We start from the raw sequence: 25269 nt of genomic DNA, 5'->3' as shown, positions 1-25269 counted from the left end.
TGGTTGAGTGTCCGACTTCAGTTCAGGTCATGATCTCATGGTTCATGAGTTAGAGCCCCGCATCGGGCTCTGTGCAGACAGCTCGGAGACTGGAGCCTGCTTCAAGTTCTGTGTCTCCCTCTCCCTCTACCCCCGCTGCCCCACACTCTGTGTCTCTCCAAAATGAATAAACATTAAAAAAGTTTAAGATTTCAAGACCATATTACAAACATTTTTGGGGGGGCCAATAAATATAAAAGTTAAAAAAGGGGCAAATTCCTTGAAAATTAAGTTATCAAAACTGAGACAAGAAAAAATGGAAAATCTGTAAAGTCTCATATCTAATAAACACATTGAATCAATCAACAAAAATATTTGCACAAAGGAAACTCCAAACCCAAATAGCTTTACCAGCAAACTCCGTGTTATTAACCAAATGAGTTGAAAACTCACACATATCTAAAAACCCTACAAATTTGTAGTGTCATTCATAATTGCCAAAACTTAGAAGAACCAAGATGTCTTTCAGTAGGGGATGGATGAGCAAACTGTGGTCCATCCAGACACTGGAATATTATTTAGCAGTAAAAAGAAATGAGCTATGACATCACAAAAAGACATGGAGGGACCCTCACATGCCTATTGCTAAGTGACAGAAGCCTATCTGAAAAGGCTACATACTGTATAATTCCACCACATGATATTTTGGAAAAGGCAAACTAATGGATACAGTAAAAAGATCAGTTGTTGCCAGGAGTTTGGAGGAAGGAAGGGACGAAGAGCTGGAGCACAGAGGATTTTTAGGACAGTGAAATATTCCATATAATCCCGTAATGGTGGATACATGTCATTATACTTTATAGATTTACCAAAACCCATAGAATGTACAACATAAAGAATGAACCCTAATGTAGACGGTGGATTTTAGTTAATAATAATGTATCAATAATGGCTCATCAATTGCAACAAATGTGCCATACTAATGCAAAATGTTGATAATAGGGGAAAGTGGGACAGAAGTGGGGGATGATGAGGGAGTATATGGGAACTCTGTGTTTTCCACTCATATTCTATAAATCTAAAGCTATTCTAAAAAAAAATTAAGTCTGTTAATTTAAAAATAAACGAAGTAGAACTATACCAGAATCCTTGGAAGAAGTTCCACGTGGTATCATTGAGTGAGAAATGCAATTTACAGAAAAGTATGGAAAGTAGGATTTTTTATGGAATAAGCAATAACTAAAAAATATCTATCTTCACAGGATGATTGGGTAGTATAATACACACACACACACACACACACACACACACACACACACACACACACACAAGATTCTTAACATGTGATACCTGGGGAAAAGATGGGGGTGGAGAGAAGTAGAGAACCAGGCATAAGAGGAAAAAAAGGTAAGACTGAAGATAACATATATATACACAGATTTGAATTTATGAAAAATTATGTTTTATGTGAATGCATGTACACATTAAAACATGTCTTTATGTCTGTCTTCCCTACCATATTCCTAGATGAAAGAAATTGTGTTTTATTCATCTTTAAATACCTGGAGTCTTGTCTAGCACAAGCCACATAGTCTGTGTTCAAGAAATAAACCAAACCAGGGGTACCTGGGTGGCTCTGTGGGTTAAGCGCCCAATTTTTGGTTTTGGCTCAGGTCATGATCTCATGATTTGTGGGTTTGAGTCCCACATCAGGCTCTGCGCTGACAGTGTGGAGCCTGCTTGGGATTCTCTCTCTCTCTCTCTCTCTCTCTCTCTCTCTCTCTCTCTCTCTCCCCCTCTCTGCCCTTCCCCTGCTCTCTTTCTCTCTCTCTGAAAGTAAATAAATCAAACTAAAAAAATAAATAAACCAAACTGATATAAAAATCAAATTTTACCTGTGAGAATGAAATAAACAAAATGGGTAGCTCAAGGATACCCAGTTTGTATATTGGCAGAGCTGAGACACAAGCCAGAGTTTCCGACCTTGAAGAATATTTCCCACTTATCATTTATCACCCTCCTATCCTCTCATGCCAACAATTATGTATTAAGTCTCTAACTTTTGTGAGTCATACTTTTTTTTTTAAATCTTGGATTATTTTGACACAATCTATGCTTGTTTCTGGGAAACCTCTGCATGCTCTATCTGCGAGAGACAAACGATGTGCTACAGGCTAAAAAAGAGGTTTAAGAAGGTTTGAGATCACTCAGGATGATAGATCCATCATGAGTTGCAAAAGCAAACCTAAAATGTCTGGGGTGTTCACTTCATCGTTGAAACAGACTCATCCCCTATTTAGGTTATAAACATTAGCGGCTATCCTCTGTCAGGCATTACTGGCTGAGAAAGGCTCACTGTCCTTGAGGAGCTCATAGTCGAATGGGGGATATGGACAAGTAAATATGAGAAAAGAATCTCAAGAGATATAATAGATGTAGGTGGGGAGAGGCAGGCATCATAAATTAGGGCCTGGAGAGGGAGAGAGGCCTATGAAAAAGTGACTGTTAGACCAAGTCTCGATGGCAGAAAACTGCCACACAGAGAAGCGGTTACAAAAGCATCATAGCAAAGAGAAGCCGAAGGCCAAAGATGGGAAAGATTATTGTGAAAAGCACAGGCTTTGGAGTCTTCTAACCTGGACTCAAGTCTGGCTATAATGTTTGTCACCCACCCTCTGTTATTCATACGTTGAAATCCTATCCCCCTGTGTGATGATATTGGAGGTGGGCCTTTGGGAGGTAACTAGGTCATGAGGGTGGAACCCTCTTGAATTGGATTAGTTCCCTTATAAAAGAAATTCCAGGGGCATTTGGGTGGCTCAGCTGGTTGAGCGGCCGACTTCAGCTCAGGTCATGGTTTGTGAGTTTGAACCCTGCATGGAGCTCTCTGGTGTCAGCAAAGGGCCCACTTAGGATCCTCTGTCCCCCTCTGTCTCTGTCCCTCCCCAGCTTGTGCTCTCTCTCTCCCTCAAGAATAAATAAGGCGTGTTTTGTTTTGTTGAAATAGAGACTCCAGAGAGATTCCATGCCGCATTCTCCATTTGAGGCCAACTGTGTTCCATGAAGCAGGTCCTCACCAGACACTGAATCTGCTAGCACCTTGACCATGGACCTCTGTCTCAGCCTCCAGAACTATGAGAAATAAATCTGGTATTAACCCACCCCATCTGTGGTATTGTTACAGCAGCCCAAATGCACTAAGACAAGTTTCCATTATGTAATATCAGGCAAGTTTCTTTCTAAGGTTCAATTTTCTCTTTAGGAACATGGGGATAATGTCAGTAACAATCTTAAGAGAGGTCCATGGGAATGCATGTGAAGTGCTAAGCAGGGCTCCTAGAATATTGTCAATATGCGATAGGTGATGCTACTATTACCTCTGGAGCATTCAGCAGCAAGGGGAGATGTTAGGAAAACATACATACCAGGCCGTACAGTACTTATGTGTTTATGTTTTCACTCATTCACTCACTAACTTGCTCATAGCCACAACGTAGAAGTAATAATTGCTCTTTTGAAATGCGCTCAGTCATGGAGAAGCCATGGAGTAAAATCTAAAGAACTCTGCACAGTAGACTTCCAAGGAAATAGAATAAAACTCGACTTTTCTCAGTTATCCTGAGACCTGATGAGTCAACTGGAATATCGCCAACATGTGATAGATGATGCAACTATTACTGTCTGGAGCATTAGGCAATGAATAGAGACTACTACACGTTGTACATGTATGCTGCAGAAAATTCTATCAGACATTCTAAGAAGTAAAAGAGAAGATGGAGTGCTCTACTTTCAATAATGTTGTAATTTAGTGCTCTGCAGTCAAAGGTATGGAGAAAGTAAAATAAGCTAATGTGGTAGGGAGTGAATGGTGAAGTGTGGGAGAACAGAGTGGCAGAGGGCCAAGTTAGATAAAGCAATCCAAGAAAGCTTGGACTTGAATTTACTAAAAAGGGAGTACCATATGATAATCAGGGGAAGAACGTTCGAGAATGAAGCAATAGCAAATACTTTGGCCCTTAGAGGAGAATGAATGATGCTTGTGAAAAATGAAGAGTGGTGTACCTAAAAGTTCTTTGGATCACTGAATTACCTGGGAGCCCTTAAATCTACCCATGCCCGGGCCCCACCCATCACTATGCTGAACTAGTTGGTGTGGGGTAGGCTGCAGGCATCTGTATTTTTAAAAACCTCCATAGGTGATTGTAAGGTTCAGGCAGGGGTGAGAAGTACTGGCCGAGATGGTGAGTCCAGAGAAGGTAGTAGGAGTTGGGTTAGCGAGGCCAGACTGAGGTCTAATCACATAGGCTTCTGAGGATGCTGTGGTTAAAGTTTGTGTTTCATTCTGCAAGGGATGGCAAATCACTGATCATGAGGGTTCAAACATAGGCATGATATGATCTAACTTAGTTTTTAAAAGGAGTCCTGTAGATACTGCCTGAAAAACATGGATGGCAGCAGAATGAAATGCCAGAAAAACAGCAAAAGCAGTTAAATGCATACATAAACTACAGTGACACAGCAGATACAAATTACCAATGATGGTTGCCCAACTAAGGTCTACCAGTGAAATACATCCATTAGTATACATCATATAGCACTTATTGAACTTGGCCAAATAGTAAATTGAGCTGGTATTTACCTTTCTGTTTCTACCTTAACCTTTATGTTTGTCCTTAACATGGGCAATTGTATTCAGTTGTTCTCAGCCCTTTGCTCATTAAAATAATATGCCCATTAAAAAAAAACATGGATACCATCTTCACTCCAGATACTATAATTTATGAATCTGGGGATTGGACCTGGCCACTGGGAATTTTTAAAAGCTCAAGTGATTTTAATCTATAGAGAGCAATAAAAACCACTGAATTAAATGAACAATCCATTATTGGGAACAGATGTGTTAAAGTTGGCCTAAGATTCTGATTGGCTCCTACTTTATGGGTTTAGCAGAACAGAGTCAGAGAGTCTTCATGTCCAGGAAATGGAGCTGGACACAGTGAATCCAGGGTAAATATTATGATTGAGAGTCACCACGTTGAAATGGGAAATGGAGTAGGAGATGGGGTTTACTTGGCCTGAGTATAGAAGAAGCGTTGGGGCGTGAGATAAGGCTGATCAGTATTTATTATTTATTCTAGAATAAAAAGGCAGAGGTGGGGATCCCCAGCTTTGTATTTTGCTTTCAATGCAGAATATCCCTACAGGTTTTTAATCTTTCCTACAAGTCTTAAGACTTCCTATACTTGACAACTGTTGTCAAATCCAGGAATAATTAAAAAGCTGCAGTTAAGGGGCGCCTGGGTGGCTCAGTCAGTTAAGCATCTGACTCTTGATTTGGGATCAGGTCATGATCTCATGGTCCATGGATTTGAGCCCCGCATTGGGCTTTGTGCTGACAGTGCTGAGCCTGTTTAGGATTCTCTCTCTCTCTCTCTCTCTCTCTCTCTCTCTCTCTCTCTCTCTCTCTTGCTTCCTGCCCCTCCCCCACTCACCATCTCACTCTCTCAAAATAAATAAGCATTAGAAAAAATAAAAGTAAATAAAAAGCTGCAGTTAAAGTTACTGGCAATTTGTAGCCATTCTAAACATGAAGAGAATATGTGATTAAGCTTTCCTGAGTGTGTGAGACTCTGATTTTGAGCTGAGGCTCCCCCTTTAGAATGGTTTGTATATGGTAGGACCTGGAAGCTGGGAGGTGATCTGAACCACCATGCAGAGTCTCTTCTGGAGGAGAGGAAGTATGACTCCTTCTAAAGCAAATACTTACTGAGAGTTTACTATATATAAAGCTGAGACAAAGGAAATAAGGGGTTCTGTTACTGGATGTGCAAGTCAAACAATTTAAATTATAAGTTCTATTTTAACTTGTATTTTATATCTATAATGTATTACTTGTACTTTTTAGTATTTGAAAACACCAAAAAATAGACTGCTTTGAAAACAGTTGTTGGACTTACCCTTTATGAATGAGAATGGCTATTGCTCCTTTTGATGCTGGATTAATGAGATTTTAGTGCCTATTATATTACTTAGGTGTCAATCTTAAATATTCGTGAACTTGAAATCAGTTATAAAGTAACATACTCATAGGGTTCATAGAGTTCTTTAAATGTCATAGTAAGACAGCATTTCTTTTACCTTCACATAGTTGTACTCTAAGAGAATAAACTGTCCATCAGGAGATACCAAATAATCGTTTATGGAATGTTCAAATTCATCCTGTCAAGCAGATAGAAAAAAGAACAATTGAACAGCTTCATTTAACAGTCATTACTGAGTAATTACTATGTACAAGGTATGGTTCTAGACATGTGGCTCATGCCTTGGGAGCTCCCAGAAATGGCACATCCCCCGACACAAATGACCATTGTACAAGGTGTATGGTGATCAGGGTTAGAGAACCAGAGAGGGAAGGATTAATTCCAACCAATGAAAGACCACCATGAGGGTAGGGATCAGAAAAGAGAGAGAAATTTCCCAGTAGGGGGAAGAGCATAAGCAAAAAACCAGATGTGTGAAAGAGCATGCGTATTAAGAGACTATCCAGAGATTAGGCATAACCTGAACACAGTATAGGGTACATCAGAAAATATATAAGGTGGGAGGATGTAAAATTCAAAAAATAGCTTGGACTGAAATATAAAAAGTGGAACTATAAATGACTTTTTGCACATGGATGTGATAGAATCTTATCTGTCTTTACAAAGATGCTCTGGTTGACACAGTAGCTGACATGAGATGAGTAGGGTTGCATCAGCCCTAGACTTGGGCAATGCAATGGTCTCATCTACAAAATGGAGATAGGGACACAAGCTAGAATACTCACTCACACAGATTAAAAAGGCCTTGAACCAGGACTCTACAGTGGAAACAGAAATCTGAGGGGTACTTGACATTGCAGAGGGAGAAATGATAGGGTTTGTTGAATAGCTAAATATGGGGGCGGGGTCACACAGGAATCAAAGAGGATTCTGAGGATTTAAAGAGTAGAATTTCATTTTCTAGCCTAAGTGACTCAGAGGAGAGCATTACGTATCAAGATGGGGAACTCAGGAAGAGGAATAGGGTGCTTTCAGTTTGCTGGGAGAGTCAAGGAGAAATAACTAGTTTAACTTGGGATACTGAATTTAAAATACCTTGAGGCCATGGGTGGACAGGAGCAAGCAAGCTACTAGAAATAAAAGATTTCGATCTTGGCAGGAGGTTAGTGTTGAAGGTGTGCATTCAAGAGTCAAGGCGAAAAGGAGAGCCCTGATGCTGTGGAAGTGTATGAAGTTCACCGAAGGAGAGCATGCCAAGTGGGGACAGAGGCCAGCAAGTGAAGACAGAGCCCTGAGGGGCACTTACACTGAGGAGTATGGGCAGAGGAGGAAGAATCGTCAAGGGAGACTAAAAAGTAGCCAAGGCAGGGAGCATTCCAAGAAGAAGAGAAAGATCCACTGTGCCATATGCTGCAGAGAGAGTTCAACAGATGAGAAATGATAGTACTCATGATTTGAAAGGTTATGAAAAAAAAAATCCCCAGAATTTATCCTTAAAGTAGGAATGAATTATGCGATTAAACATACAAATGTACTGTTCTCCAAGAAAATGGAGCTGTTTCCATATTCAGCATTGAATAGCAAGATATTATCATCTTGTTTGTAGAGATAATCATGATCTAAAGAAAGAAAATGGTCAGATCAGTATTTCAAGTTATGATTAAATATCTTCATCAGCTAAAAATTATCCAGTAAAAACTTAATGTTTACATTCACGCAAGTACTCAACAAGCATTTGTAAGTCAGAGAAACATTAAATGATGGATATTACACTAGTATGCATCCATTTCCCCATCATTACTGTCAAGGTTTCAATTCACTTTTAACTTTTTATAGTATGTATCAAAGAAATACTAAGGTTTTCTCTTTGCACGCTTAAGGAGAAAAAAAAACCCAAAACAACTCTCCTATGTGGTTTAACCAAACAAGGATATCTTCTCAGGGCCACAAAAGTGCCCCACAACCTAACTAGAATGAGCACAAGCATAAAAATCTGTCCCCTCCCAAAAAAAGTCCTTACCTGAAACCCACCGCAAGGAGTAGAATTTCACCCTAAAAGTATTTTTTAAATAATCAGTTAGAGTGTAAGTTCTGCGACTGTCAGCTGCAGCATCATCTGTTGGTTGAAAAAAAGAGCCAAATGTTCAGTAAGATGGAATAACCTAACTTTTGAATAAAATAAACAAATGGATCACTGTAATATACACTGGTCACAAAATACAGGAATACACTCACAAAATGGAAAACACATTCTGAAAGACTTCAGGCTGGGTGAATGCACTTAACTGTTAAAGCATATATGACTGGTGTACCTCCCTGAGCTATGTTAGTGCCTATATTAGCGAGCTTCCCTATAAGGTCTAGATCCGCAAAATCCAATGGAAATATAACTTAAGTACATTTTCTAGTAACCATATTTAAAGATTTTAAGGTGAAAATAATTTCAGCAGCATATTTTATTTACCCCAAATATTCAAAATATTATCATTTCAACATGCAATCAATATTTAAATTTTATTAATGAGATCTTTCACATTCTTCTTTTTTATACTACTTCTTTGAAACCGGCATGTCGTCTATGATTACAGCATATCCCAGGCTGACTAGGCACACTCCTGGTCAGTAGCTACATGTGGCTGCACAGTAGATGGGCACAAGGCCAGACTGTCCTTCTTTGAGGCCTGAAGGTTCACACGGAAGTGAACCTTGCTTTGCACAGACCTTTAAGACCTGCTGAGCACCCAATTCAGTGACCTTTGTTTCTATCATCTTTCCTTGAACTTGGGGGAGGTTTTTATGAAACCCTCTCTTGGATTCTGTGATACCTCCTCGCTTCTCCTTCTCAGTCTCTAACCTTTATTTTTCCATCTCCTCCTTGACTCTATTTTTCTTCATTGACCTCAAAGGCAGAAATGCCCTGATGTTCAATCTTCAGCTTTTTGCTCTTCTCTTTCTACATTTCTCTTTCCAGAGGACTCTGGAGAATGGGACTTCCTGGGCTTCAGGCATATTTCCCATTTAAATACATAACAACACCTGTACTCACTACCTTAGTCTTCCACACCCTAAACTCACATTTCCAGTGCTGTGTGGGGCCTTCTTAGTGACTTGTCCCATGCTAACCCCAGACCTACCTTGTATAAGATAATTGTCTTCCTTCGAAAATAATTTTCCCTAGGGAATGTGTGTGTGTGTGTGTGTGTGTGTGTGTGTGTGGTTTTAGATTCTGTTACTGGAGACCCCACTTCAAAGTCTGAAAATCATTTGTGATGTCTCTCTCTCTTACCATCACCTGCATCCTATTAACCCTGTTGATTCTTCCTGCGAAATCTTTCTTCCAGGTATCCTGCCCTGAATTTCTCCCAGTCCAATTCTTCCACTGCACCACTTCTGGCATGGTTTTCCCAAAATCCACTTTCATCCTGGTGACTTTTTCTTCAAAAGCCTTCACGGATTCCCCAATGCCCACAGGAAGATTCCAACTCCTTAGCCTGGCACTCGTGACCTCCACGGTCTGGCATGAGACTCTCCAGGGTCATTTCTACTCACTCCGTGCATTAAGCCTCTAACCTCGTCATGCTGATTGCCTACTGAACCCAGTAAACCTTCTTTCGCTTTTCTGACTTTGCCCCTTCTCCTGAGCCTCCTCCCTACAACATCTCCAACTGTTTCCCAGGCTGGCACAGTCCTCCACCTGCCAACGCCCTCCTCTCTCATCAAGACTTCAGTGCTGTCTCCTCTGACTTTTGCCCCAACACTACTCATTTAATAACTTCTGCTGATAACAATTTTTCCATGCCTACCAGTGTTGTATACTTAGCGAGGCCATGTATTTGTTGAAGACATGGCTTTGGATTTTTGTTTTTCATCAACCTTAGTACCTAGCACAGTTCTATACCATAGTAGACACATGTAGGATATCATTCTACAAGCCTAACAAATCCAGTGTAATGCTCCTTCCCCAACTACGGAGCCTCCAGTGATGACAGAGTTTTTCCATATTCTCTGTTCTTTCCACATACATGCAAACATAAGTCAGTCACAAAAGCAGCCACCATCATAACTTTCCTATAACTCTTCTTACTCTTTTGGGGACTGAAAAGCCAGTAGCAGCTTCTCATGTTATTTTTTTTTAAAGTCTGTGGAAAGGCAATTCTCTTACACGAAATGCTCTTTTAAAAGATGTTCTTAAGACTTTATTTGGATCTTCTTAAGATTTTATTTATTTGGATCTTATCTGATAACATTGCCTTGTTTCTGCATACAAAACTTTCAGTTTCAATAGTTAAACTTTATTACTTCATTGATATTTTTAAGCCTAGTTTGCTAAATACGTTAAAGATTTTTTTAAATGTGTTTTTTTTTCAATTCAGTCTTGCATTTCACCCCTGAAAATTAGCAGAGATATAGCAAATGGGTAAAACCAGTGCTTGGACATGCCAACTTTCAAACAGGAAGTAAAGCCTTGTGTTACAGAAAATATTTGAAACTCATATTGGATCGCAAAACCACAAATCTATAGATTTATTCACTAAATACCCTGAATTGTCTGTATTCAACTTATCATTCTCTGACACATCAAATAGCTATAAAGCAAGTACTATTTGAAAATACCATTGAGGATATATACCCTATCAAGAGCTATTAGTTTAAAATGGACACAAAAGACATTCCAAAGTTAGTACAGCTCAAGGTATAAACAGTTATAGACATTCACAGTCCTATATTACCCGCTGATATCTAGGTAGACCTATTGCTATAGAACAATTTACACACACACACACACACACACACACACACGTTTACAGTGGAGAACACTGAATGTTTGTGTCTTCTAAAATGCACATGTCGAAATCCTAACTCTCAATGTGGTGGTATTAGGAGATGGGGCTTTTGAGAGGTGATTAGGTCATGGGGGTAGAGCTCTCATGAATGAAATTAGTGCCCTTATAAAAATGACTCCAGAGCGCTCTCTTGCCCCTTCTCCCACATTTCCACACAGGAAACAGACCCTCACCAGACACCAGAGACTTAATCTGCCATTGCCTTGGACTTCCCAGCCTCCAAAACTATGAGAAATAAGTATTTGTTGTGTAAGACACCCAGTCTATGGTATTTTTGTTAATGCAGCCTGAACAACCTAAGATATATATATATATATATATATGATATATGATATATATATATGATATATATATATGATATATGATATATATATATGATATATATATATGATATATATATGATATATATATATGATATATATATATATGATATATATATGACTGAGTACTTATAACAGACTACATACAATGTTATCTTATCTCACAGAATGGTATTTGTCCTGGCTTTTTAGGATAACACGCTTAAATCTGGAATATTAAAATAATTGAGCAAAATTCCCTGTGATGTCACCTGCCCCCCAGGGTGTTATTCTTCACATTCATGATGGATGACTCACTGAGCACTCACCTCTCTCCTGTCTCAGACCATGCTGAGCTCATTCTCCCATCAGGCCATAGCTTTCCCAAACCCATCATCTCTACCATGTTTGGGCTCCTTTTGCTCACAATGGGCCCAGTATGATTTTAATCCATCTGCTGATGTTCCAAATATCAACACTGATGCCATACTTCTGCTATGGCCCAGGACATATGTGAAGGGCCAGGCTTCCCTTGGTTTATGTTAGGCTCACTCAGTCACTTTACCATGACCCTGCGAGCTGCCTTCCATATCCTGGCTACCCAGTCCCAGAACAGCACTGCTAAACTGGAGCAAATAGAGCAACAAATGTTCCTTGTTTTTTGCCTTGCCATTTGATAAGCAGTGCACATTGGAAGATACTTTTGAAACATCTAGATAAGCGAGTTCTGTAAGGCATGAGTGCCAAGTCCAAGTTTTGACCTTTAGCAAGTTCATAATTTGTTGCCAAGTTACAACCTATTCTGTCAAATGCTTACAGGACAAGCTCATGTTTCTTTTCCCTTGTCTACTTGCTCACTCACAGGGCACTGCTGTGGCAACAGATGAAGCTCTTTGGCTGCTTGTGTGGTTTTCCTGGTGGGCCTGGGACATGCCGTTCACTTGACTTATCAGTTCAAATCATCGTGCTAGCCAAGCAAAGCGGTTAATCATATGTTACCCATCAGCTTATAGAGAAGCTCTTAGATTCATGTCTTGTTTAATTTAAAAATCAAAATCAAGGTTAGCAAGTTTAGATTTTACTTTCTTGGTGAGAACAACTATTAGGCTGAACCAAATGAAAATGTCACTCTTATCAGTCAAAAATGACAAAATAGCGGTAAAGTGATTCAACCTACTAGTAAATTCTTATCAAAGTGTGTGGTATCTTAATGAAGTCATGCAGTAGGATCAAAATCATTTCAGAATGAAAGTATTTCCAAAATGGTAAGATCCATGTGAGGAAGTAGTTTAGTTCCATGGAATAGACTTGCTTTGACCAATCATTACCTTATGATTACAGAATATTTTGAGTATTTTATATTTATGAATAATAAACTTTCTGTCTGTATTAGACTGTGATGTGAATATTTCTACTTCACAAAGACAAACTGTTTTGGTAAATAAGTGGCTAATGCAATGCAACTAAAAAGAAATGTGCTCTTCACGGATCATAAACTCATTAAGTTGTTAAAACACAGGAAAAAGATATCTGGTTATGGAGTTCTTGTGTTCCATATGGTAATCAGTTAACATTTTGTATTGATGCTAAAGAAATAAAATGAGTGTTACTTTAGAATTTGCCACAGCAAAATAGCAGCCCTGACATAGGGACAGAGGAAGCAAAATCAAGAAGCAGAAGAAGAAATTGACTGGAAGGCCCTCCAGACCCTGTATTATCCAGTAGCATATGCAGGCTACCACCCATCTGAATAAATCCAACAAATACCAATAAAGTGTTGGATCCCTGGTGGCTTTGAAATCAGAGAGCTTGGATGCCAGCCTAGGTCCAATTCTTGCACTGAGGTGTTGGGAAAATTACTGAATCTTTCAAGACCTCAACTTTTTAATCTATTAGAAAACAAGAATATACCATTATATAGCTCATGGGGAGGTGCCGTGATTAAATGAGATAATGTATGCAAAATGCTTAGCTTAGGATTTAGAATTTAGGGATCCCTCCAGATGTGCTACACTATTGTGTGTGTGTGTGTGTGTGTGTGTGTGTGTGTGTGTGTGTTTATATAAATTATATATAAAATTTATTGTCAAGTTAGCTAACATACAGTGTGTACAGTGTGCTCTTGATTTTGGGGGTAGATTCCCGTGATTCATCGCTTACATAGAACACCAGTGCTCATCCCAACAAGTGCCCTCCTCAATGCCCATCACACATTCCCCCCCATCAACCCTCAGTTTGTTCTCTCTATTTAAGAGTCTCTTAGAGTATGCTACACTATTTATTGTGTTGTTTTGTTTCAAGCATGTGCTAGGCAACAAGGACACAAACACAAATAGAGGAGTCTTTCCTCTCAAGTACCTTGCAGTAGTGCAGAGATTAGGACTTTATCTGCAATAAAATAATAGTTACAGTAATAAGTTTCATTATGTTCATATCCCAAATGATCCTAGTAAGACAGCCTAAGAGCGACACATTGAGAAAACATCTAGGATAGCACAATCTAATTATTTGCGTAGTGCTAGTGAACATCACTTTCTCCCTTTAACATGTCTCATGCCATCCCTAGCATTCATAGTGGGAGTCAGCACTTTATAGCAGGGAGGAAAAACACTCAACTTGGTGACTTGGAGAATTTTTGAAGCCTGATGTTTCTCTGATTACTAAACACAAGAAGCATTAGACTATCATCACAATTGCCAGATACACTTCATAAGAGAAACATCCCAGGTACACCAAGTGATATCTGATAAATGCATGGCCACTGAGCTGGAGCCTGTAGAACCTGGGAGTATACCCTCCACGCATTTACTGTAAGATCGGAGTGTCAGATGACCAAAGTTTTGTTAGGTATATAATCACCGTATTTTCAAAAGTCCGCTCTGAAAGGCCAACCAAATGTCACAATTCATATTTCCCAGAATAGCAACAGTTTGGGATAAAGGGAACAACTTAGTAGGAGACTGTCTGTCATGACTCCAGCCTCCCCTCCTCCCCCCCCCCCCCCCCACCTCCCATATCATTTCTCTCTATCTGCACTGGCCTCCTGGTTGTTCCCTAGACAGATTCAGTCCACTACCTCCTCAAGGACTTTGAATTTGCGGTACACTCTGCCTGGAATGTTCCTACCCTCAAATATCCCCAAGACTTCCTTCCTCACCCCCCACAGGTCTTTATTTAAGACCTGACCTCCCACCCCCTTCATGGCATTCTCTATGGGCCTTCTTGCTTATTTATTTTCCTTCACAATGACACCATCTACCCATATGATATGTTTTACTTATCTTGTTTACTCTCTGCCTTATTTGACTGAATGTTAACTCCATAGGGGCACTGATTTTGTTGTGTTTGGTTTTGTTTACTATCACATCACCACAAGCCTAGAACAGTGCCTGGCATATAATAGACTGTCCCTAAGTATTTGTTGAATGAATACAAACACAGTACAAGCGGACAATACAAACATAGTAACACGGTTTCAAATACCAGCACAGTGAACTCGAAGTGACAGTGGGAGCACAAAGTGCAGTGCACTTGGCCAGATGGGTCTAGTTAGTAGGTTGGCCAGTAGGAGAAGAGGAAGGACTTCCTTTTTCTTGTTGATCCTGTCGGTATGCGCCCAGAAGTAGCACCTGGTCCAGCCTCTAGCACCTTTGGAATGCCCAGTCCTGCCTCATTGTGGCTCCCCACGGTGCCAGAAGTAGCTGGGTGCCTTACACCCATTAGAGCCTTCTTCTGTGTCCTTCTTCTTCCTCTTTGTTTCCAACCCTAAAGATGGCACATTCTTGCAGCTACTGTCTCTGGGTTACTTCAGAATTTCTCTTTTGCTCTTTAATCTGTACAACCAATTTTCATATTAAATCTCGCTGCTGAAACACTGAGTGCAATTTCTGTGTTTTTCATGCCATTGGATTTTTACAATATAAGGACTAACACATTTTACCTTTAAAATAAGGTCTTGATAGTCTCTAAGAATCCAATATCTAGGCCTGGGGTTGGCAACTTCTTAAGGGGCCAGATGGTAAATATTTCAGGCTTTGTGGGTCAGGCCTCTTTGTTGCAACTACTTGAGTCTGCCTGTAGCCTGAAAGCAGCCACAGACAACACGTAAACAAATGGATGTGGCTGTGCTCCAATAAAACTTTATTTATAAAAACAGGTGGCCAGACTTAGCTTTCCTTTGACCACACTGTGTATACATTCCTCAAAACTGTAAGCAACCAAAAAAAAAAAAAAAAAAAAACAAACAAACAGAAACAAAACTGCTCCCAAGATCAGTTTTGAAAGACAGATATTGAATTGAAACTCTAATTGCCTTGAAACAATAAGAATATCAGCATAAGACTCCAATATATATGCAGAAAAGTGACAGTAGGCAGAATATTCATGCCTCAAAATTCGGGTCAAGATGAAGGTATTTACAGCCACTGGCAAAAAAGTGCAAGGCCAGAGGACTTCCTGATCTAAACCCAGTCTGCACTGGATTTACTCACTCTGCCTTCACCTCAGGAAGCCCACACAGAAAACCTGCACTAAACAGGGCATCAGGGCTGCTTTATTCCTTTTTGAAATGAAAAGTGATTCATTCATTCATTCATTCATTCATTCATTCATTCATTTTCATAGTCACTTCCTCTTCTCTTGTTAGGACCCTTCTGGGAATAAACACTGGCACAATAGCCAAAATTCATATTTATAAATAAAGGCTTTTACGCCCACGATGTTGACTGACATTAAACCAGTGTAATTCCAGGTGACAAGAAACAACTGAAAGGTGGAAATGTATAAATTATATGGATAAATGGCTCACAGGCCCATGAAACATGCAGCTATTTTAGCAAAGAGCTGGTTTCTCTTGATAAATACTCAAAAGTAGTTGCAGTCAGATATCAACAGAAGGTGTTGGAGAACATCAGCATTTGGTGAAGCTGAAAGCTCTAATACTGAATTGCTGAAGAATTTTCCAGAAAGATTTATGGGTATAATCAACAAGGCCACTCTGTGATAAGTGTTTGTCTGCCAGGATATAAGGAAAAATGATCACCAGAAAACAAAACTGCCACAAACATTCCCCTTCCCAGCATTCTGTGAGACAAGTGTTAGTATTATAGCACCTGCCTCTGGGACTGTTAAAAGAACATACGAGTTAAAAATACATAAAGAATAACAACTACAAATGTTTACAGAGTTCCTCCAGTGTGCTGGGCTATTCTAGGCATCGTACATTTAATAACTTATTCTCATCGCAGTTTTACAGGTAAGGAAACTGAGGTGAAGACAGGCGTAGATAGTAAGTGGATTCAAGTCCCATGGCTACTAAGTGCCGAAGCTACATTTGAACCAGGCAATATGGCTCTGAAGCCTATGGTTATTACCACCCTTCTAAACACCTTAAATATTTGGGAGGGTGGTTGCATATGGTAGATTCTATGCTGGCAGTTTTTGTGAATTGGTATAGATGGATACATTAGACTTTATGGAAGTGTTCAAATTCAACGTTTGCATTGAATCCAGATAGATAGGTTGGTAATATCATTTGGACTTGAGGAGTTGGTAGGTTGCATTAGAACATAATTTGTCCTAGTGCTCCAAAGTCAAAGGGGTGCCAATTCTTTCTGAAAACCCCAGAATTTTCTCTACGGACTGTTACTAAAAGTGGAAACTTTGTGACTTCCTGGAAAGGAGGTCATACCACCGTCATTCATTCTTGCCTGGTGCATCCAGAAACTCATTATCTTTTCCCTGAACTCATAAAAAAGGAATCAGAAAACTAGGAACTTAACAAGTTTCTTTTCTTCCTTTCTTTTCATGTTCCCTAGATTTAGAACATAACACAACCCTAAATAAATCAGGTCCTGCAGTACCCATTTTCAAAAAAATATGGATTTATCCAATGAAAAGATCCAACAATTCTTCCTTTATAGCAAAAGCTACTCTAAGGGGCCTCTTCCCCACGATGCTTCCCACTTCTGTGCTATGCCCCTCCTACCACCCCTCCACCGACCTTTTCCTCAGCACTTGGAGGAAGAAGCCAGCCCGCCCTGTTTCCAGTCCTTGCCTTCTTTATCCCAAGGGACTTTGTTTTCATCTCTTCTCCCTCAGCATCTCCACGGTCTTTTCAGTGCTTACTTCTGCCCTGTCCTTAAGCATGCACAGGATGTAGCCATCATAAAAAATATTTACCTGACCTTGCAGCTATCTCTTTATTTCCCTCCCTGTATTTATTAGCAAACGTCTCAAGTAAACAATCCACACGGGTGGCCTTCATTTTCTCACTGTCCCTCCTCATGCCTCTGGATCTATCCCTTACTACTTACATGGCACTCATTTCTCCCTCCTCGTCTTCCTTGGTGCTTATTTTCTGCACCCGATGTTTTTCCAGCTAATCAAGTAATTTTATACCATTATTTAAATATGTAATCTGAACAGTCTTGTCTTAACTAGACTATAAGTAAGCTGGAAGGATTATTTTATCTTCATCAAACAGCTGCTAGCACTGTACTCTACAAATGGATGGCTTGACTCCATATTTATGAATGTAAGTATTTTAATCAGAATTAGAGCAACATTAAAATGTTAATCAAAAAATATGTTTTTTGCATGAGCTTCAAGATGATTCCTTCAATTCGCCAAATATTTGCCAGGCTGTACTGAGCTGAAACATGTTCCCCCTAAAATCATGTCCACCTGGAACCTCAGAATGTAACTATTTGGAAATAGGGTCTTTGCAGATGCAGTTAGTTGAAACGAGGTCGTACTAGATGAGGGCAGGCCCTAAATCCAATGACTGGTGTCCTTATAAGAAGGCCATGTGAAGACATATTATTGCTGACCTGGAAGACAGAGAGGACCATGTGGAGACGGATGGAAGAAGGCCATGTGAAGATGCAAGCAGAAATCAGAGTGATCTAGCTACAAGCCAGGGAACACCAATGGCTGCCAATAACCACTGGAAGCAGGAGAAAGACAAAGGAGACTTCTTCCCATGAGCCTTCAGAGTGAGCATCGCCCTACTGACACCTTGCTTTCAGACATCTAGACTTCATAACCATAAGATGATAAGTTTCTGTTGTTTTAAGTCATGTACCTTGTGCTAATTTGTTACGGCAGCCCTCAGAAACTAATACAAACATGCTGTTCCTTGATGTCATGGGCACTAGAGACATAAGAGTGAACAAAACATGAAAAACTCTTACTCCCAGGAAGCTTACATTCAAATGGGGGGACATAGGAACAAATAGTAAGTACATAATGCCATATGCCATATGTGAGGTGGTGATAGGTGCCACATTGAAAATAAAGCAGGGAAGGGGAAATGGAGGGTCAGGTTTGGGGAGAGGACTGTGTTCAGTAATTTGGTGAGGGTAGGCCCCAGGGATAAAGTGGCATTTTAGCAGAGACCTAAACGAAGTGAGGGGATAAGCAACAGACAGTCCCAGGAAAGAAGAATCCTGGCAAAAAGATCTGCAAATACAGAACCTCTGAGGACAGGTACTTAAATGATGAGGAGGGAACAGGGGAGGAACTCACAGAGGCAGTGAGTCTCAGATCACATAGGCTCTCTGGCCATCCAGATTTCCAGTGTTTACTCTGAAAGATGGAGACTCATCCAACTGGTCTGAACAGAGGAGAATGTGATCAGGCCTCTGTTTAAAAATGGTCACTGTACCGGTTTTCTATTGGTGGATAACAAATGACACAAACATAGTGGCTTAATACAACACCCGTGTATTAGCTCAAGGTTCTGTGGGTCAAATTCCAGCCTGGCATGGCTGGATTCCCTGTCTAGCAAAGCAGAGATCCAGGCATTAGCCAGGCTGAGCCCTCATCTGGAGGCTTTCGGAGAGAGAGAGGAGGGAGCTGCTTCCAAGATCATGCAGGTTGTTGGCAGAATTCAGTTTTGCATGGGTGTAGGAGTGATGTCACTGTTTCCTTGCTGGCTCTCAGCCAAGGATTGCTCTCACCTCGTAGAGTCCTCTCACATCCCTTGTCACGTGGGCCCTCCCAATCAGCAATGGCGTGAAAAATCCTTTTTGTGCCTCAAACCTCCGACTACCCCTTCTGTGAACAGCCAGAAAAACTCTGCTTTTTTTTTTTTTTTTTTTTTAAGGGCTCATATGATCAGGTCAGGCCCACCTAGGTAATCTCCCTCTCTTGAAGTGGACTATGCCACAGAACAACCTAATCGTGAGAATTAAATCCATTGTAATGTATCTCAGAGGCTAGTGCATGGGAGAAGGGAGGAAATTTAAGGAGTCATTTTAGAGTTCTGCCTACCACAGTCACCTTATCTGTTGTGATGAAAATGTACTGTAGAAAAGTTAAAGAAAAAGAAATAGGAAGATTTTTTGGTAAAAATTCAGGTGAAAGGTGATGGCATTGTGGACCAGGGTGGTGGCAGTGGAAGTGGTGAGATACGGTCAAATTCTGAAAGAACATGATAGAAGTGACAGGATTTGCTAACCAATTGGAGGTTGAATATAAGTGGGTCTGTGGAGTGGAAACTGCATGGGTTTTGGCCTCAGCAACTGGAGAAACAGAATTCCTATCTGCCGAGAAGAGGTGCACTAAGGGAGGAACAGGTTTAGGGGGAGTTCAGGGAAATGTTGCTTTCAGATGCCAATAACATCCAAATGGAGATGCCTGCTCATACATATGTACACAGAGGTCCCAAAAGACATCTGGTCTGGCGATTGGGGCATGTCAGGTTACAGATGGTGTTTAAGGCCATGGGAGTGTATGAAATCACCTAGTGGAAGGGAGGGAGGGAGGGAGGGAGGGAGGGAGGGAGGGAGGGAGGAAGGAAGGAAGGAAGGAAGGAAGGAAGGAAGGAAGGAAGGGAGTTCCAGGATGGAGCCCTGGTTGGTCAAAGGTTAGAAGTCAGACAGGAAGAGAAACTTCTAAGGAGAATGGAGGGGGCATGTGGTGAAGTAGAAGGAACACACCAGGAGAAGAGTGGAAACCCAGGGGGAGGTGGAAAAGGATGATTAACTGATAGGACAGTGAGACACAGAGAACAGGGCTCTGCTGTTAGCAGCACACAGGTTAGAGACCTTGAGGAGAACTGAGCTGTGTTAGTGGTGGAGTAAGGGTAAGCCTTGTTGCAGTGGGTTTAAGACAGCGTGGGGAGAGGAACTGTAGACAGAGATAACACAAAGCTGTTTGAGGAGTTTTGTGGTAAAGAGAGCAGGGAAAGGGAAAGGGCCGGTGGGGGGGCGGGGGGGGGGGCTGGTGATTGGCAGGGATGTGGGATCCAGAAAAGATCTTTCCCTTCCCTTGCCTTCCCTTCACTTCTCTTCTCATGTGAGAGGTTATAACACAATTAGATGGAGAGGAGAAAATGAGGATGCAGAGGGCAGAAGAAAGAACTGAAGCCCTATTTCTAGGCAAAGAAAAAAGGGCAGAATCAGTGCCCAAAGGAGGATCTGGCCTCAGGCAGGTGCCAGGAAAGCTCACCCAGCACCCTGGGAGGGACAAATGTGGGTGAATGCTCAGAGGGGCTGGTGGGAATGGAGGGCAGTCTCTTCTGATGGCCCTGTTTACTCATTAAAATAGGAAGCCAGGTTATCAGCTGAGGGGATGTTAGGGCCTGGGAGAGAGGAGACACATTACAGAGTCCACTAGGAAGGTAGGCAAGGGAGCAGGTGGGGAGCATGGCGATTTCCAGGCTTTACAAGAAGCCACTGATGTTGGGTTCTAGATGTGCTTTTCAGTACAAACCATTTTCATTTTCATCAAATCATTACCATGTAGATTAATTGCCCCCTCTGGAGATTTAACAACAAAGATTTGAGGCATCAAATCCAGACACTATGAGGCTATCTTGTTTGCTTTTATTTACTTACTGTATTTTGTTTTTATGGCCATTAGTTATTTCAAATCCTACCTTCCTGGGTCAACTTTTGCAGGTCTAATGTTTACTGTGTAATTTAAAACATTACTTTTTGGGGCACCTGGGTGGCTCAGTCGGTTAAGCGGCCAACTTCGGCTCAGGTCATGATCTCACGGTCCGTGAGTTCGAGCCCCGCGTCGGGCTCTGTACTAACAGCTTAGAGCCTGGAACCTGTTTCAGATTCTGTGTCTCCCTCTCTCTGACCCTCCCCTGTTCATGCTCTGTCTCTGTCTCAAAAATAAACAAACGTTAAAAAAATTTTTTTAAAACATTACTTTTTAAAATTTATGTTGACTGTTTCTGCTACCTTTTCACATTGTGAATTGAATAAAATATGACAATTTGTATGGGCTTTTTAACGAAAAAAATGAGAGTAATTCTCCTCAGATGTTTCTGACCCGCTCTGCTGTCTCAGATTTGTATCTTAAATATTTCAAATATAATTCCTCCCCATCCTTAGTCACTTTGGATACCATGATAAAAGCAAGTACTAGGGTCAAAATACATTCAGGATAATACCCTGCTCTGCAATAAACTCAGGCAGTTAGGAAAGAAGATGAGAAGAGGGGAAGGAGAGTTATAGGATCAGATTCTTTGGAGTTCAGAGCTGGTCAAAGTAGTTGACATCTACTTTCTTTTGTTAGCAAATTAAGTCTTTCAATGTAACAAAAATAAAGGAATGATAAAATCTATGATATGCCTACACAGACACCCTGTGCCCGGCTATTTCTTTCTTTTGGAATTCCCAATTCAATTTAGGTAATTACCCTTCCCCTGCCATGTGTTAAGGAAGAAGTTTCCTCCTCATCCCAGAAAGATGAGTCTTGATTACTCCAGTTCCAAAGAAAATCCAGAACACAAATTCATACCCCACCCCCCACTAGTGATTAGTTTAGAATGGACAAGTGAGTCAAATCTGGCCGATGAGACGTGAGAGAAAGTCTGCCTTGGGTTGAGGGACTTCTGGAAAAGCTTTTCCTCCCTGATAGAACAGACTATGAATGAAAAACAGCATCATCTTCTCCCTTGCAAAACAGCTGTGTGAGCAATGATGTGCTTGACCCCAAAAGGACACACTTGAGAACACAAGTCAACAGTCTGAGAAGGGTGCAGCTGAAAAGACAGGAAGACGCCAGGCCCTTGAGGATGCTGTTAAACCACTGCATTAACAGACTCTAGAGCGGCATTATTTCTACACTTCCAGTTATATAAGATGCTAATAATAGTACAATAGTAACACTCCATACTTTAAACAAGTTTTGGTTGGGCACTCTGTTACTTGCAGCCAGAAACATTCTGTTCGATACAGAATCAAGGGCCATAAACCATTGAGGACTAAACTTGTAGGTGAACTGTATGCCTGGAAGCCAGTCTAGTGGCTCCAGTATTGGAAGGATTGTCTTTAAGTCCATTAATGATTAATCCTTCATGCCTGGTTGGTTTCTGTACAGACTTCCCTGGGCGGCATTTATCATTGCCCTTTCGTGCATCTATAGCACTTGGATCATTTACTAGAAGGACACTTAGCCCTTTTTACCATAGTTAATGTTTATGCTTCCTTCTATATGGTGAATTGTTTTAGGACAAGGGCCATATCTATCATTTTTATATCTCCAGTGGATAAGAAAGTTCCTGGCATCTAGAAGATGCTCCATAAATATTTGCTGAATTGGAGAATTACCATCTGTTGACAAGTATGTGCTACGTGCACAGTGTAGAAGGCACTCCTGAGTCCTGCCTCCTAATCCCTGAAGCGACACAGTAGGACAAAGGCATTAGTTCAGAGGAACCATTGTAGATTAGTTCTTGTGGGAAAGATAGAGCCACGAGAGCAAGAAAAAGTTCCCCACTTTAACTATGAAGACAGCCATTCAAGGAGTCATTCTTATCTCTGCTCCTTCCCTCACTCTTCACTTTGCTCTTCACCATACATTGTTTTACGTCCAAAGTATATTCTGCTTTCCTTTTTTTTTTTTAATCTCCAATACTACCACCCTGTCTAATCTGCCATCATCTCTCACAAATGCCCCCCACTCACCTCCATTATCTACTCAGAGTGAGAGACATATTTTTAAAATGGAATTAAGATCATCCACATTCATGCTTGGAATAAAAAGAAACCCCTTTTCTGTGTCCCTCCACCTTCTCTAGCACACTTAATTTTTGTCCTAGCACCATTATGATCTGAAATTACTCATGTGCTTGCCGACTACTTGCCTGTAGATATTAAAGGTCCATGGGGGGTGCCTGGGTGGCTCAGTCGGTTAAGCTTCTGACTTCAGCTCAGGTCATGATCTCCCAGTCTGTGAGTTCGAGCCCCATGTTGGGCTCTGGGCTGACAGCTCAGAGCCTGGAGCTTGCTTTGGATTCTGTGTCTCCCTCTCTTTCAGCCCCTCCCCTACTCATGCTCTGTCTCTCTCACTCTCAAAAATGAATATGTGTTAAAAAAAAAAAAATACAGGTCCGTGGGAGCAGGCTCCTCATCTCTACTGTTTAGGGCCAGATGCCCTATACCCACAATAACACCTGACATGCATAAGTATTCAATACATGTTGGTGAGTTAACAAATCCTGCATCTGGCCATCACAGGACCTTAGCCCTCAGGAGGTTTTAAACCTTATAAGTTTCCTGCCTGAAAATAAAAGAATAAAGGAAAACAGCAGAGAATAAGGGCCATCCATGAAATTTGTGACCTTAAGCTTGAGTAGATGGAGCTTTACAACAACTGAGGAAAATAAGAAGAGGTTCTCAGCCCCACAGAGACCATGTTAAGGCTACAGGGGCCACCCAGCCAGTTCTGGAGGTACCCAGTGTGAAGTCAGGGAAGGGGAATGAGGTAGTCCCCACTTAATACCCCTCCTGCTTCCTCTTCCTTCATTATACACCCTGAGCCACCCTAGTCCTCAGGGGGCCAGGAACAAAGTCCCTGCTGGCTTTGGCTCTGCTTGGAATTACCTCTGCTTCTTGGCCCTTAGACGCTGAAATATGTGACCCAAGATCACGGGTCTACTTGCTTCCCCAGTGAACCCAATAATGAAGAAATGTACACTTAATGTATACAGGTAACTAAACCAAATGCTTTATAATTGAGTTCAGAAAACTTCATAGGAAGTTGTAATTTTGAAGTGAAATATGAAGCTGCAAATATAGTACATGGCAAAAAAGAACACAGCTAACTCAGAAGTTCTGATTTTGTGGTTTTAGTCTACTCTCAAATTGAGAGACACACCCTTTTTTAGAGGTCACGCTGGAGCTATGAAGACTAAAGGTAAAAATATTTACAAGATAATTGATTTACAACAATGAAAGGGAATTGGTATCAAACCATAAAGCAATGATTAATCATTCACTTACAAAAATTCCCACCAAAGCATTTCTTTAAAACAGCTACAGATGGAAATCAGCAGACTCAGGGAAGGCTAAAAGTCAAAAGGTTTGGATTTCCAAATTCTAGTACTTATTCACAAAGCCCTAAACTTCAGTGTAACAAGTCAAGATATTAATACCTTAATGGATTGTTCTGGGAAGATCAAATCAAATAACATAACATGCATTAGAAACAAAGTAAGTGTAATTGAGTGCAAAGAACAAATCTGGACCTACTATTAGTAAAAATACTTAATAAGACCAGTCCACAGGGTCGGATATCAGCCCAAGCTGGACGTCATTGTCCACAGCTTTATATAGGAATGTAGGTACCAGAGGCAGGTGTGTTTCCTCAGAACACTTGGCATCAGGGATTAGCAGCCATGAAATTATAATATAGGCATATACGTGGGAAATTGTAACTTTATGCTAATATGGCCACATTAATTTTATACTTGATCAAAACCAGAAGAATGATTTGGAGTTTAAGAGCATCAGCTCTGGAGTCGTGTTGCCTGAGTGTGAATTTCAACTCTGTGGAACTCTGAGCAAGTTTCTTAACTTCTTTGGTAGCCAGCTTCTAAGATGGTCCCCAATGATCTTTGCTGCTAGTATTCATGCCCTTGTGTAATGCCCTCTCGCACCGTATCAGGGCTGGTTTGTGTGAGCAATATAATACAGCAGAAGTGCTGGTATATCACTTCTGAAGCAAGGTCATAAAAGGCTCTGTGGCTTCCTATTTGGCTGCTCTCTTGGATCCTTCATTCTACGGGCAGCCAGCTACCCTAACATGCCATGGAAAGGCCCACATGGTGGGGAACTGAGATGTCTTAGCCAAGAGCCACATGAG

At 40.9% G+C, this 25269-nt stretch overlaps 1 protein-coding gene across 1 annotated transcript in view; it reads right to left on the bottom strand.

Moving 5' to 3' along the window:
- Nucleotides 1-25269, bottom strand: part of DPP4 (dipeptidyl peptidase 4) — a 78443-nt gene that overhangs the window by 48072 nt on the left and 5102 nt on the right. The window contains exons 3-5 of the mRNA XM_019457695.2: nt 8041-8136; nt 7548-7639; nt 6118-6198 (exon numbers count right to left, since the gene is read on the bottom strand). Of these exons, the coding sequence (XP_019313240.1) occupies nt 6118-6198; nt 7548-7639; nt 8041-8136 (269 nt within the window). The remainder of the gene's footprint in view (nt 1-6117; nt 6199-7547; nt 7640-8040; nt 8137-25269) is intronic.

The sequence above is a fragment of the Panthera pardus genome, unplaced genomic scaffold, assembly GCF_024362965.1.
Source record: "Panthera pardus isolate Hobbes unplaced genomic scaffold, ASM2436296v1 HiC_scaffold_10, whole genome shotgun sequence".
Taxonomy (NCBI): domain Eukaryota; kingdom Metazoa; phylum Chordata; class Mammalia; order Carnivora; family Felidae; genus Panthera; species Panthera pardus.
The sequence above is the reverse complement of the archived record's forward strand: the minus strand, read 5'-3'. Positions and strand labels throughout refer to the sequence as shown.